The 15,224-nt window shown below is 34.6% G+C and overlaps 1 protein-coding gene across 1 annotated transcript in view; it reads right to left on the reverse strand.

Annotated features, from left to right (window-relative positions):
• Positions 1 to 15,224, reverse strand: part of LOC120224856 (protein O-mannosyl-transferase TMTC2) — a gene marked incomplete at its 3' end in the record, with an annotated part of 267,387 nt that overhangs the window by 51,855 nt on the left and 200,308 nt on the right. Inside the window, exon 4 of the mRNA XM_039223097.1 lies at positions 2,471 to 2,585. Within this exon, the coding sequence (XP_039079028.1) occupies positions 2,471 to 2,585 (115 nt within the window). The remainder of the gene's footprint in view (positions 1 to 2,470; positions 2,586 to 15,224) is intronic.

Below are 15,224 nucleotides of genomic sequence, written 5' to 3' on the forward strand. Positions count from 1 at the left end.
GCTGACTGCCAGCTCGGAGCCTGGAGCCTATTTCAGAGTCTGTGTCTCCCTCTCTTTCTGACCCTCCCCTGCTCACGCTTTCTCTCCCTCTCCTAGAAATAAATAAAAATATTTTTTAAAAGTCTAATGAGAAAGTAAAAATAAATCAATGAAGAATTCACCTCTTTTGAAATATAATTATTTGGTATCAGAATTCTATCAAACACATGGGTTTTATATTCCAATACTTTAAAATCATTGATAACATTTCTTATGGAATTTAAGCCTTTCCATGTGACCTAACAGTTAAGTGTAGTTTAAAAATCTTGCCATATTAACAAAAAATATTTTGGAACTATGTATGGCATTTATGCTGCATTTCATTTATAAATAAGGGGGGAAAACCTTATCTTGTTAATAACCACTTTTCCAGCAAAGATTTTTCATTTGGATTTGGGGAGGTCTATTCATTCTGTAATAGTTCAAATATATAACCACAGAGGAAGTTATAAGATGCAGGTTTTAAATTACATGTAAAGTGTATTTGTCTAACTGAATAAATTTCTCTTCTCAGCAAAGGGTAAGTCTAGGTAGATACATTTCCTTCTTCTTTCAACCCATGCCAGATACCACCAGGAGGTAGGTAACCTTAAACTACTGGCTGTAGGTTCTTTAAGAAAGAGAAAAATAAGCTCAGTGAAGAGGTTTTGGTTGGTCAGCTTACTCTGTCCTCTGAAAAACTGTGAGGAATGGGCGCCAGAAGAAAATTGGCATCCCATATTACAGGACAAGGGGTCCCTTTGACAAAGTTACTGTCAGATGCAAAAGAAAAAAAAAACATTTGTATACATTTATCAAACTGATAAGGGTTTTTTTCACGAAATAAAAATACTACTAATCAGTAATAAAGTAACATGACATAATTTAGATGAAACAGACATGGGGAAAGCCTTTGTAGGCAAATCTAGATATACTCATTCAAGTAAAAACAAAGATGGAAACATTTATTTCAGGAAAAATTATGGTAATGTACGTGGTGAAGCTAGAAACAGTTGAAAGCAAGTGTCAGGGATGATACAAACTGGAGAGGTGTGCCTCATCTGACTACATTCCAGGTAAAGAAAGAAAATTAAACACTATGCATGTCAACACAAAACACGTGCTGAGCTAATTGAGACCATAGGTCAGGAGACTGAGATCCCAGTGTTAAAGTCTGGGGGTTTGAATACAAGGTCAATTTAGAAACAGGAAGTTAAACTGAGCTCACCTTGTCTGCTTCTTCTTAAAAATACAGATTTTTTAAAATTTACTTTTATTCATTTCTATTTTTCCTGTCTGTTCATTTAGATTTAGCCAGTACAAAAGATTTAGATGTAACCAGAATATAAACACATATTAAAAATTAAGTTGCCAAGTGACTATGTCTGGTCCCTTCCTACAGGGACTTGATCCTCCTCCAAACCATTCTAACCATGGAGGCCCTGCCAAAGGAGGTGTCTTGCTGCCCCTGCCCCATGGTTCACACAAGACAGGATACACAACCTCAGAAGGGTCAGTCAAAGGCCTTTTTCCAGAATTAACAGATGCCAAGGCAACCTCTTCTGAGAAAAGGGTCATGATATTATATACATAAAGGTGTACAAGTCATCTTTCCAAGTGATAGAGAGTTCCACAGAGAAAGGAGTGAATCCAAAGGAAATTGGATACAGAAAATGAAGACAAATTTCTGAAATGTAAAATACCTGGATCTAACTGTGCCTATATTTAATCAACTCCAGAAATTTTCAATTATACGAATTAATAAATTCTCTTTTGTGTTTAAGCAACTTTCAACGAAGTTTCTATTACTTGCAAACAAAAAAGTGTCACAAATAAGAGACAAAGAAGATATTTGGGTTTTGCATGTATTCATTAATATCTTACTATATCTTCTTTCCTGTCAAAAAACAGCAAAATTTTCCCCAAGGGATTTTTCCAACCTGACATACATAGATACTCTAACTTAATTACCAGAACCTGTGCAGGGGGAGGGCTCTTAAACCACATTATCTTATTTGACAACTCCCTAGATTTACTACATGTTCTGTATATGCTTTGACACAAACAATTCTTTGTTTGATAATAATGAAAATACTGATTATATGAAGTATCATACATAGCGACCTTATTTTCTGATCCTAAGTATTAATGGAGAAAACTTATAAAAGAAAAACAAAAAAACACCTGAAAGCATTTAAACCAATTTTTATGTTCTATGGCATGGTACTTCAAAAAACTTTAACCATACATCAGTAGACACGAACATCAATGCAGAGACCCAAAACAAAGAAATCACAAATGCTAATCACCTACTATTCTCACAGACATGATTAATGAAAAGACTATTTCAGAAAAACAGCTATCATCATTTCCATTTCCAGCAGTTAAATCAATAGTCGGTCACCACAGGTTTCAAAGATGAACCAAACCAGAGAAAGTAATGCATACTCACAAATTATAAAGCATGTCAGCCATGTTGCTACGGTAGTACAAAGCATTTCTATAGGCGCTTTCAGCTTCAGAAATTTTGCTCTGACTCTTCAGAACATTTCCAAGGTTACCCCATGCTGCCAAGAAGAGAAAGAAGTATTCAGGCTGAGCGTCAATCCAATTATACATGACATAATATCAGGGTGTCAGGAAGTACCACAGGGAGAGCAAACCTTCATAAAACATTTTTAAGAAGGAAAATTTATTTCCTTTATACTCCAACATTTCATCAAACCATGAGATTAAATATAATCGAAGCCTTAAAAAATTTAAAGTAATTATTATGTCTCAAAGCTGATATACATATGCAGTTCATCATAAGGCCAAGAACAATGTTATCTTAAGATCACCTACAAAGACTTCATGCTTTTTCAAATTTCAGTAGGGGTCCGCATGGCTTGAGTCAACTTACTGAACCAGAACTGTAAGAAATAACCATGAAATAAATAAAGATTTCATTCAAATATGATAAAACTGAAAAATGACATAAAAGAACAGCATATAAAACAAGATGACTAAGACTAAATCTATAAAGAGGCTTAATAATCATTACACTTCTTAAAACAGTTAAATATATATGGTTCATTCAGATACAATGTTCTTTTATATGTTCCTTGCTAATACATTTATTTGTGGGAAAACTAGTGTCTTGGTATTTTCACACATAATATTTTAAAATAAATCTGTATTTTGGGGTACTTGGTTTCTTCAGCTGGTTAAGCATCTGGTTTATGGTTTCGGCTCAGTTCATGATCTCACGATTTCATGAGTATAAGCCTCGCATCTGTGCTGCTTGGGATTCTCTTCTCTCTCTCTCTCTCTCTCTCTCTCTCCCTCTCCCTCTCCCTCTCTCTGTCTCTCTCCTGCTCATGCTGTCTCTGTCTTTCTCAAAATAAATAAACTTTAATAAAATTTAAAAAAATCTGCATTTCCTGTATGCTCTTTCTTTTTCGCCCCAAGTAATCATGATTTCTCAACATTCAAAAGACCAAAGCTATACCATCAACAACTGTGCATACAGCATGGCTCTCAAGCAGACTTAGTGCTCAAAGCTGGATGCTTCTGTTGTCTGTCTTCTTTCCAAAAGGAGACGGGGTGTTGAGTCCTGAAACCAGAATCCTTCACAGACAGAAGACTGGGATAAGAAGGCTTTTATGTGTCAAGATATATTTATTTGGATAATTACTGACTGTATCTGAAGAATATCAGGGATTTGGCGGTATCATTTTTTAATGACTAAAAAAGTGTAGACTCTTTCAGTAATGACATTGCCTGTGTACCCTGCTAATTTAACATTGTGCCTTAATTTACTCATCTGTAAAACAGGAAAAATAATTCGTATTTTATGGGTCCTGTGATGAGGATTAAAGGTATTAAGACATGTGGCAAACATTTAGCAAATGTTTGCTATTATCATTAATATTATTGTGATTGGTATTTTTTGCAGTTTTTAATGTCAAGCATTGCTTATAGAAACAATATCAAATATAATGCATTATATGCCATTATGTTAACTCCAGAGAATAATAATCTTCTATATTTGGAAAGTCGTATAACTTCTTTTCCCTCTGATGGAAAACAGAAGGAAAGCACTGGACTTACAATTATTCATCACTTAATAAAGTCACATGCCACACCACACCCTTGAAAAGTAGCATCTCACTGAGCTCTCAACACAGTCCTGTACATAAATACCCCATCTATTCTGTGAGTGAGGAAACAGACCTGGAGACACTAAAGAACTTGCAAAGTTAATACAAAAGTAATAGATCAGGAATTCCAATCCTAGGCTGGAGGCTTCCAAACCTTTCCCACCATCTACCTAAGATTTTCATTGCACATTTCATCTTTCACTGCAAATCAGCTTTCACACACTACAAATCAGACCTTGGCATTATGAATTCATGAAAGATTGAATCCTTAAATTGAAAGATAAAACTTAGTTTTAAAATACTATAGAATTAGTTTATAATATTGACAAGTTCCAAAACTAAATTCAGTAACAGGAAATATCAAGTAGTAGGAAAAGCATATAGTAAAGTAGGCTATAATTATCTTCAAAGTTAATAGGTATAGTATCACATGTATTTTATATCCAGTCCCACTTCCCCTACCATCACCATTACCAAATTAATAAAGTATGGCTCCGTGGAAACTTCTAACAGTCAGGTTGTTTTCAACTCACTTCACTTCTTCTGAAGTTCTGCTTTGATTGTGGCATTATTAATGAAAGTATATTTATATTGGAATCACTACACAGAAATGCCATGAAGTATTAATTTAAGCAACAGGAAGACACCATTACAATACTATCTCATCCAACCCACACTCTTAGAATACAGATGCTTGAAAAAAAGAAAAGAATTGCTTTGAATATTTTAAGTCATATTTCCAGACAGACTGTCATTTTTTCAGGAATTTACATCTCAATTAAATAATATACTAACAAATGTTTCTCTTTTTAATAGTCAATAGATATATAGTTATGCTTAGAATATGTTTACTGAGTTGGTTGTTCATTTATTCATTCATGTACATATCTAATTATTAAGCGGATATTTGCTAGCACCTAGTCAGTGCCAAAAACTTTATTAGGGGCTGGGCACACAGACATGTGCATACATAGAAGCTCTCACCCACGTGGAACTTATGTTTGAAGTGGCATGTGAAAAGGAGTGAGGAAGGAAGAACCACACCAGAGAATGAGTTAACTTCAAATAATGATAAGTGATACAAACAAAATAAACAAAGCAAGGTAGTGTGAATGAGGCCAATTTATACAGGGACATCTTAGAAACAGGGAAATGGATGTGACGTCTAAGGACTAAAGGATAAGGAGCCCAGCCTTACAAAGATTGGTGATGCCAGGTAAGGGGAACAGTAAAAACAAAGGATCTAAGGTGGCTTCCACTGGGACAGGCAGCAAAGGAGACAGTGATTTCAAAGTGAGAATACCACTCAGAATTAAAAATCACTGGCAAGGTTATCTGTGGCAAAGCCATAATTTGATACCACGTTTCTTAGTTTCTGTCCAGATAGAAGCCTCCAACATCTTTATGATCAGTCATTGCCCTAGGTGACTGGGATGAGAACAAGAAAATTCCTAAATGAAGCATATATTTTTAAAACCATCTTACCTACTTATGGACTAAAGAGGAAGGAAGGAAAAAAGGCAGGGGGAAGGAGAAATATAGACTTTGATGTCCTGAACTCATCAGACTCTCACCATCAGGCTATTTTTTTTCTACTGTACATTACACATTCTTACAGAATACCAACTTGAGTCAAGGTTACTTTGAATCCATGATAAATGAGACAAAACAAGATTACTTCATAATTTTACTAAACACAAAAAAGAAAAAGGCCACTGTTCAACCCACAAAACACCAAAAACATCCCTCTCTCTTCCTAAATGAATGGCTTCTTTATCCAGTCAAAGAATTGTTCCAGCATCCAATCAAGAGAACACCCCACTTCTTTAGAACCTCTCCCAAATCACCCAACCAACGTTTAAATCCTATGATACAACTTCAGGATGCCCAGTATGTCCTGTTCCCTCAGTACAAGTAGTAATTAAGCCGAATTCTTTACTACCAATGTATTCCTGATGGTCTTAGGCTGAAAGGCTTCATACTCCACTATGAAAACAATTCCTTTCAAAATCCACCCTCCTCCCTTTTTTTCCCCTCAAGCTTATATTTATTGCCTGCAGACCAGTCTACTCTTTCAGAGTTGAAGAGGAGCAGGCAGCTCACCACACCCAGGCTTCCTATAAAGTGGGCAGATGACCTTAGGGCAAACTATCAGCTCAAAATTTCATTTCACATTGACAGTAAGCATTCGGGTGTCACCCCAAATCATTATTTAAGGCATCAAAATCCCTTTTTCTTTAGATAATTGTTCTTCAGTCCTGTGTTTACCAAAATATGTTGATTTTTAAATAAGAGCTGCCAAAACTAAGATTGCTGCATACTTTTTTTTTTTTTTTTTTACTTTTTTGGTGTGAAAGCTATCACTATTTCCACACATTCAAATTTAAATGTGATTGATTCTTGCATCAATGCTACAAAAACCCAATGCTAACATAAAGTAAAGATCACTTCTAAAAATATAAAACTATCCTATAGAACATGATCTAAAATTTAAAAATATCCCACTGGGAGTCAACTCCCAGTCAACAAATTAAAATTTAGCTATCACAGATGTGATTTAGAAGAAAACAGATTAAAGTGAACTATAAAAAGTCTATCTTAAAAGGATTAATGTCATGATTTCATATCTATATAATCATCCTAAAGACAATCAGTGTAGCCATTTTTAAAATTTAATTTGACCATATCAATCAAGTCAACATTTTTTAATATCAGATCAAATCTTAAATGTAGCTAGTCTGAGTAATTAAAACTATCCAAACCAAAACTTGAAAAATATGGAGAAATATTCCAAGGCTCATGGGTAGAACAATTTAACACTATTAATATAAAAATTATTTAACATTAATCCTCCCAAAATTAATCTACAATAAATTCTATGTAACTTCAATCTTTTTACATTGTTTATTAGTAAACTCAGTAAATGTATTCTAACCATCATCTAAGAGAAATATAAAACTTGATTTTACACCATACTTATCATATGCAAAGGTAAATTCCAGATAGCTTTAAAAGTTAAATGTGAAAAAATAAAGCTAATAGGAATAGGTAGAATATATTGTGGAAGGAAAAGAGACTCCTTAAAAAGACCTTCAAATATAACTCAAAAAGTTTAAAAACATGATGAATTTGAGTATACCAAAATTAAGGACTTCTAATTATTGAGGGATAATAGGTACAAAGTTAAACATGCATTAATACATTAGGAGAAGATATTTCAAACATCTAAATAAGGACTGTACTTAGAAGAAAAAATTCCTAACAAAGCAACTGGGAAAAGATAATATATCCAACAGAGACCAAAAAAAAAAAAAAAAGAAGGCAAAGGAAGTGAACTTAAATTGAAACAATTTTTAACTAATATTCTATTCCCTTAGCAATCCAGAGAAACATAAATTATAACAATGAGATCTGAGATCGGCAGTATTTAGAAAACTGTATAAAACCAAGTACGAATGGAGTTGTGGGGGAAGGCCCAGTGTACTACTGGTGGCAGCGTAAGCCTGAGACAGCCATTCTGTTGGGCCATCTGACAGAACTCAGTCTAGTCAACAAAATTCACTAAATCCGGGACAAGCCCTGACCAGCAATCCCATGACCAGAGAAATTTTCATCTAAGATAACATGTAAAAGGGTGTTTAATGCAAGTCTTAGTTTTGGCTGATAGTGGGAAGCAATCAACAAGTCCATCATGGGAGTACCACGTGGGAAATAAACTTTATATATTACTATGCATAAGTGAGAACCAACGAATTCCATATAAACACTGACACATGAATGGACCTTAGAAAGCCAACAAAGAATCAAGACATCAGATGCATGCTGTGTCACAACACTAGCTATAAATATTAAAAATCCATTGTCCCCCAAAATATCACTATACATTTTGCAAAGACATATTACAAATCTAAGGAAGCAAATCAAGTCATTAGAGCAGTTTTCTATGGTGCAAAGGGAAGATGAAGTTAGGAACAGAGTTAATGGGAATAAGCACATGAATATAAGAGAGGAAACCTGCAGGGACTATCCTGGCCATGATCAAAATGGCCATGAACCTAGGAATATAATTAATCTAACTGTCTGCAACTGGGTTTGGGAGGGAAGGGACACAGGGGAAATGGAAGTGGAGGAAGGAAAGGAAAGAAGAGAGAGAAGAAAAACTAAGGTCACATCCCACATTCGTTTAAAATAGAGATGGGGTTATCCTATATCCTACTTAAGGAATAAAGAGTTTTAACATTCACTAAACTTTTTCTTGTAGTAAGACAATCAGAAACAGATGTTTGGGATTATCTTCAAATTTTCACTTGGTAATTACACTTTGGCCCAACAGAACTAAAAGATCTTATATTCCCATTAATATTTAATGTCACTTACATTTTTTTTGCATTTTTAGGTCCATACATTATAGTGATACATTCATTTCATAAATATACTTTTTTTAAGTGCAGTTTATTGAAATAAAATCTCTGAAATGCTTCCAAGAAATTATGATGAAGCCAAAAAAATATATCATTATTTTTTAAAGTCCATATTTTAATAGACAGGATACACACATGAATCCAATTCACACTTGAAACTCTGGAGATAATACACTAAAGCTCTTATTTGATGTTCAAAAAATGTTAATTAGCTTTTTGAAAATCTCAATGTAGTTTTTAAAAGTTTTTCCCAATAGCTTCTCAAAATATTCAGAGTATTCATCTTATTTTTGTTGTTTTATAATATTTTGTTTTACAAAATGAGTATTATAAGAAGCTGCTTTCATTTGAAGGAATTGCTCTCATGGCATGGCATTGCTCTGTAGCACTATGAGCAGAGGAAAAAGTAGAGAGATAGAGAAGAAATTTTAAAATAGATTATGATGATAAAGATAATAATAGTGCTTTCATGTATTTAAAGTTACTAAATGCTTTAACATTGTCGAGGACTTAACCTAATAGAAACCTTTGAGGTATATTACTACATCCATTTCACTGATGAGAAAACTCCCTTAGTAGCAAAACTTACTGACAAGGAAGATCCAGATCTGTTTCCATGCATCAGAATCTATTTAGAGGTAAAGCTATCTCACTCTCTCAAAATTGAGTTTGAAAAGGGGCGCCTGGGTGGCTTAGTCGGTTAAGCGTCCAACTTTCGCTTAGGTCATGATCTCGCGGTTCGTGGGTTCGAGCCCCGCTTCGGGCTCTGTGCTGACTGCCAGCTCAGAGCCTGGAGCCTGTTTCAGAGTCTGTGACTCCCTCTCTCTGACCCTCCCCTGCTCACACTGTCTCTCTCTCTCTCTCCTAGAAATAAATAAAAAACATAAAAAAAAAATTGAGTTTGAATGTAAAGTAGAATAGCATATTATAATACTCAATATTTCTACATATTTAATTGAGGGACTGGAGTATAATATGAAAACAAAATAAATTATTCAAATGAGTCATCCCCTCAGAACTGCTAGAGGCAAAAACAACAACAACAACAACAAAAACCGTCCAGAAGCAATAAAATAAAGCTATCCTGTACCCATATTTCATAATGTATTTTCCATGCCACAGAAAAATTAATGCCAAACAATATATTAAGTATTTTACATTTCTTTGGGAATGTATTTTAATATGCAACACTTTCGAGTTAACTTATTGGAAATAGAACACACTCTGTAAACAAAAGGTTGTTGCTCAAAGATGCTGGGGACTCAGGTGCATTTATCAAGATCTTGTAAGTGCCCTGAAGACGCCTTGCAAGGAACAGACATTCAAAAAGCATTGTTTAACAAGCACATGATTTATTGCCTCAGACTGAGCACACAGGCTGATTACATGAAGGGAAAGCAAACAGCTACTTCTCGGTATCACAGAATAAGCTTCAGAAAATCTAATCTATGAAGTTATCTTGTTTTTGAAAAGAAAACAAAATTCTCCTGTTAAAATATCAGGAAGTGAAGTAGTTGGAATAACTCTTAACATCTCAAGGGCCCTTCACATTGATATTCAACTGCATCTAAAAAGTATCCACTTACGAAGAAACTTGACCTTAATTCTCAAGGAAAGCTCCTCTTGTACTTAGTCCACAATCTGCCACAGTTTATTTTCTGTTCCTTGAAAGGCAGAAGAACAATTAAATATTCCCATCTAGCTAAAGTTGTTCTAAAGAGAAAATCAAATGTGAGCTCCCTCTAGAAATGCTAAGTGATCTACAGCAATAAATACCTCCAATTCTTTTTTAAAGCCTTCATTCAAATACATAGTATTTCCAAAGTTCACAGACTAACTTCAAACTTACGCTATTGCAATTTCATCTCTCTTAAACAGACTTCACAAAATCAATGGAGGAAGATTTGAGCAATGTTTTCAAGGATATCTTCACTTTATACTGAAAGTTTGAAGACACGTATGCTTAATTATAAAGGTTAAAATAATTTTCTTAGGATTTTGACATACAACACTCTTCAAAAAATTAGTTACGATGAATGACTCCCTTAATATTACGTTATAAATTTGACTGAGGGACTGGAGTATTTAAACTATTTACCATTCAGGTCTACATAAGCAATCATGCCTGAGGGTTATCATATCACATTTTCATTTTACTGGTGCAATAAACAGAGCCACCAAAATCATTAAGGGCACTCACTTTTGACTTCTGCCCTCAGCTCTAACTTATTTTTACCTTAGAACTTTAATATAGGTCTTTAGACTCTATATCAAAACCTTGAATTCTATGTAAAGATCTGGCAAAATTGAAACATTTAACTGCAAAAAATAAGGTAATAAATCCTGAATTTTGTTTCCTTCAACATGAGTTACTTGTTTGAAATCAGAACGCTACCATCAAAAAGGGATAAAAAATTGAAATCTTGCCAGTTATCAAAGCCAGACCAGGTGCAAAATAAAGTAAATACAGTAGTGCCTAATGTGTCCAGTAAGAATTATGTCTATTCAGATGACAGGCCTAAACTTTGTGTATATATTAACTCTTAATCTGCATAATAAAGGAGATTATCATTAGATTATACTAGATGAGGAAACTGAGTCTCAGGTAAGTCAAGTGACCTGCACAATTTAATAGAGCTAAAAGTTATGTTTGTCTCATTCCAAACCCTTCCTTATAATCACAGTGGAACACTAGGACTTTAGATGAATTCCCCAAAATGGTATTACCAAAGACATAGTTTTTTTTAATGTTGATTTATTTTTAAGAGAGAGAGGCAGAGACAGAGACAGGTATAAGCAGGGGAGGGTTGGAGAGAGAGAGAGACACAGAATCTGAAGCAGGCTCCAGGCTCTGAGCTGTAGGCACAGAGCCCGACGTTGGGCTCAAACTCATAAACAGTGAGATCACGACCTGAGCTGAAGTCGGGTGCCTAACTGAGCCACCCAAGCACCCCACCAAAGATATAATTTAAGTATCATTTTAAGTTATAAAGGTTAATTATGTTAAACTTTAAAGGGTGGGGGGGAGAGAGGGAAGAAAACAGCAGAAGGAGAATTAAAAAGAGCCACTTAACTGCATGGAACTTGGGATAAATATGAATATGTTTTGTTTTTGTTTTTGTTTTAACTCCCTCCTTCCATTAGTAAAGATTCTAAGGGAGTCAACAGTTGTAGCCTGAGCTTTTTAGTGATTATTCATAGTCACCCCAAGGAAATAAAAGCCTTTATAAGACTATAAGAACTTATTTTTCCTCTAGTAACTAAACCTTGGATTATTACAAGAAAGAACATATTGTTAAGTGGGTAAAAGAAAAGAAACTGCCTAGTTAACATGTAAAGTGAAAAAAGTGGACATAATGTAAAGATTATGATTCATCGGATACCAGAATTCATACTATATACTTTTATATAATTCTAATTATAGCAATTTTATAATATGCAATTATTTCCTCTTAGTTCTGTATTCTTTGGTTACTTCAGATGAACCTGAAACTAAATTTATTCCTAAAAAAGGAAAAAAAGTATTAAAAACAACATGGTAAAATTTAGTATCCCAAGAATATGTTAACACTATCTTGAAAACACTGTTAATCACTATAATAACTACGCTCATACTACAGTACCCACATATAAAATTCAGAGGAAGTTTTTGTGTTTCAACACATTTAGGGTTGTTCCTTAGTACTGTAGCATCTGTAATCTTTACTATATTCCTGACTTTGATGATGAGCCACCCCCGTATCCATAGCCCAGTGTCTGTTACCAGTACCACTCACGATCTGTGATGCTGGGTCTTGCCTTCTCATCTGTGGCCGTAAGTTTCCCATGGACTCTCCATTAAAACAAAACAAAAAATCTGATTTGTATCCCTTTCTAAGGTAACGTGCTCTCTGCAAATAGTTTCAGAATAACTAACCCACAGTACTATAATAATATCATAAATACAGCTGCATTTATAAATGTAATGAATTTGGAAACACTTAAACCTTGAGTTTATCCTCAGATCTTAAAAATAGAGCCTTGTGAGCCTATCACACTGTTAAAAGCAGACAACAAAAACACTTGGTGAATACATAATCTGGCACACCATGTATAGTGACCCTGTTTACCTAACAGACTACTGATTCAGTGCAGGCTTTTTAGAAATTCTGCATATCTGACTGATCTCTCACAAAGTCAGACTGAGACCCTGAAGTTATTCAATGGACACCTTTAGACTGATTATAAAGAGTGGCTGAGTTGCTTCTCATTTTATATCAGAAATAGAAATGTCCCAAAGAATCCCTTGTTTCTATCATGGGTGCCATTGTCTGAGTCTAGCTCAAGTTTGAAAGATGAAAAATGCTTAGGAAAGCCAAGAGTTTTTATACAACTATATCAAGAATTCTAAACAACTCCGGGGGGAGAAAGAGAATCCTTTTATTTATTTACAAAGGGATCCTTTGTTCTCTCTTAATTTTTTTAAATGTTCATTTATTTTTGAAAGCCAGAGAGAGAGAGAGAGCACTAGCAGGGGTGCGGCAGAGAGAGAGGAAGACAGAATCCAAAGCAGGTACCAGGCTCTGAGCTGTCAGCACAGGGTCCAACATGGGCTTGAACCCATGAGCCTTGAGATCATAACCTGTGCTGACATCAGATGCTTAACCAACTGAGCCACCCAGGCGCCCCTCCTTTGTTCTCTTAAAATCAAATCTCATAATCTGCTTTATCTCACAGTGAACCCTGTCATCATTGAGAAGGGTCCCTGCAATGGCCCCAAGTTAATTTCCTACTAACGGTCACTAAAAGGAATTTTGATGTGTAAATGTAAAACAAAATATCCAAAACTTAAGTTTTAGTATAGTCTTGTTATCAATTAGATCTGGGTATACTCAAGTACATTACTCGAATCTTTCATTTCTTATTAGCAATAGCAAACCTGAATTGTGGGCCACACCCTGGCCTAGGTATGCTAAACATATCCTGTGTGGTACTGCACACTCACTATATAGATCAGCAACTTGAGGCACAGAGCAGTTGTGATAACACTATAAGGATAATGAAAACAGCTATTAATAGTCTGGGTTAAGATTAGGGCCCACACCTACCTTACCGCAAAATCTGCACTCTTTACCATGCTGCTTTTCTCCTTAAGCATTCTGCCTCTCAATTTCTCATCTGTGAAACAAGTATAAAGATGCTTGCCCAAGTTAAACTGCAGCATGACTGAGATGAAATAAGATAACATATATATTCTGAAAAGTACATTATGGAAAAGGAATGATATTTCATTATCATCCATTAGAAGCATAACCAATTAGATATACCTTTCTACAGGACATCTCCTGTGAGTTCAGGATCTCTGAGGGTGCCATTGTGAATTTCATTGCCAAGTAAATCCAAGCCAACAAAAATAAAACTCAAAGCAATATTAAATACACCTGAAACTAGTTTCAGAGTTTAGAAATATAATGAAAATTCTAAGGTTCACATTTTATCACAAAAAATCTGCTTCTAAAATAAAAACATTGTACATCTCAAACATAGTATATTAGGACACTAACTGGGACATCTCGAAGATAGCATATTAGGACACTATTTTATACCTTACATTAACCTCTGTATATGAATTTTTGACAGTCACTTTTACCAACTCAGCAGCTAGTGCTGAACATTGCAAAAGTAGTTAGTACTAGAGACAAGGGATTTAAAAACATAATCAGTAAAAATATAAATTTCAATAACACATGAGTAAAAAATATCTATGCATGCTAATGAGGAAAAAAGAACAATTATCTATTGAATAACTATGAAATTTCTAAACATACCTATTAATTACTTTTGATATATGCACAAATCTTGGGCAACTATCATTTTAAAGTAATTTCCTATACTTTCAGCTGACTATAACAACAGAAAAAGAGAGAAGTTTATTGTCTTTGCCTTTTTTTCTGTTACAGTTCATGAGATAAAGGTTCTTAAAAAAGGCTTCGCAGCAAATACCTGAGGCATTTTTGCATCACCTGAAAAATATGATATTGAAAAGAAGGATGCTACTATTCTTGTTTAACAGACTTAAATATACAATCCAGAACACTATACTTCCAAATAGTGAAAGGAAGCTATTGCACACAGGGAAATAGGAAGAATCCAGAGAGTCAATGCACTAAAATGACATTATCACATCAACTGAGCCCTAAAAGAAAGAAAAGGGCTGGTTTACTCTCTGAAGCTCTAATCTTAACTAGCGGGCATCAATCACAACAGGGGATTTTCAGAAGCCATTACAGGATATTTTGCAACAAACAAATCCACTGAGCACATATGAGTGATTACAAACACTACTACCTACAAGTGATGATTAGGTTATGTTATTTTAGGGACATAAATCCATATTATTTTATCCATGAGTCCTAAGTAATATTGACATGCAGACTATTTACATGTCAGGTTGATTAAAGCTGATAAGAGAAGTTGTATTTTTTTATTTAAAAATTTTTAAATTTATTTATTTTGAGAGACAGAGAAAAAGCACATGTGCACACAAGCATGGGAGGAGCCGAGAAAAGGAGAGAAAGATTCCCAAGCAGGATTTAAATTGCGTAGGGCTCCAACTCATGAACCATGAGATAGATCATGACCTGAGCTGAAATTAAGAGCCAGA

The sequence above is a fragment of the Hyaena hyaena genome, unplaced genomic scaffold (assembly GCF_003009895.1).
Source record: "Hyaena hyaena isolate Hyena2069 unplaced genomic scaffold, ASM300989v1 scaffold_1273, whole genome shotgun sequence".
NCBI lineage: Eukaryota > Metazoa > Chordata > Mammalia > Carnivora > Hyaenidae > Hyaena > Hyaena hyaena.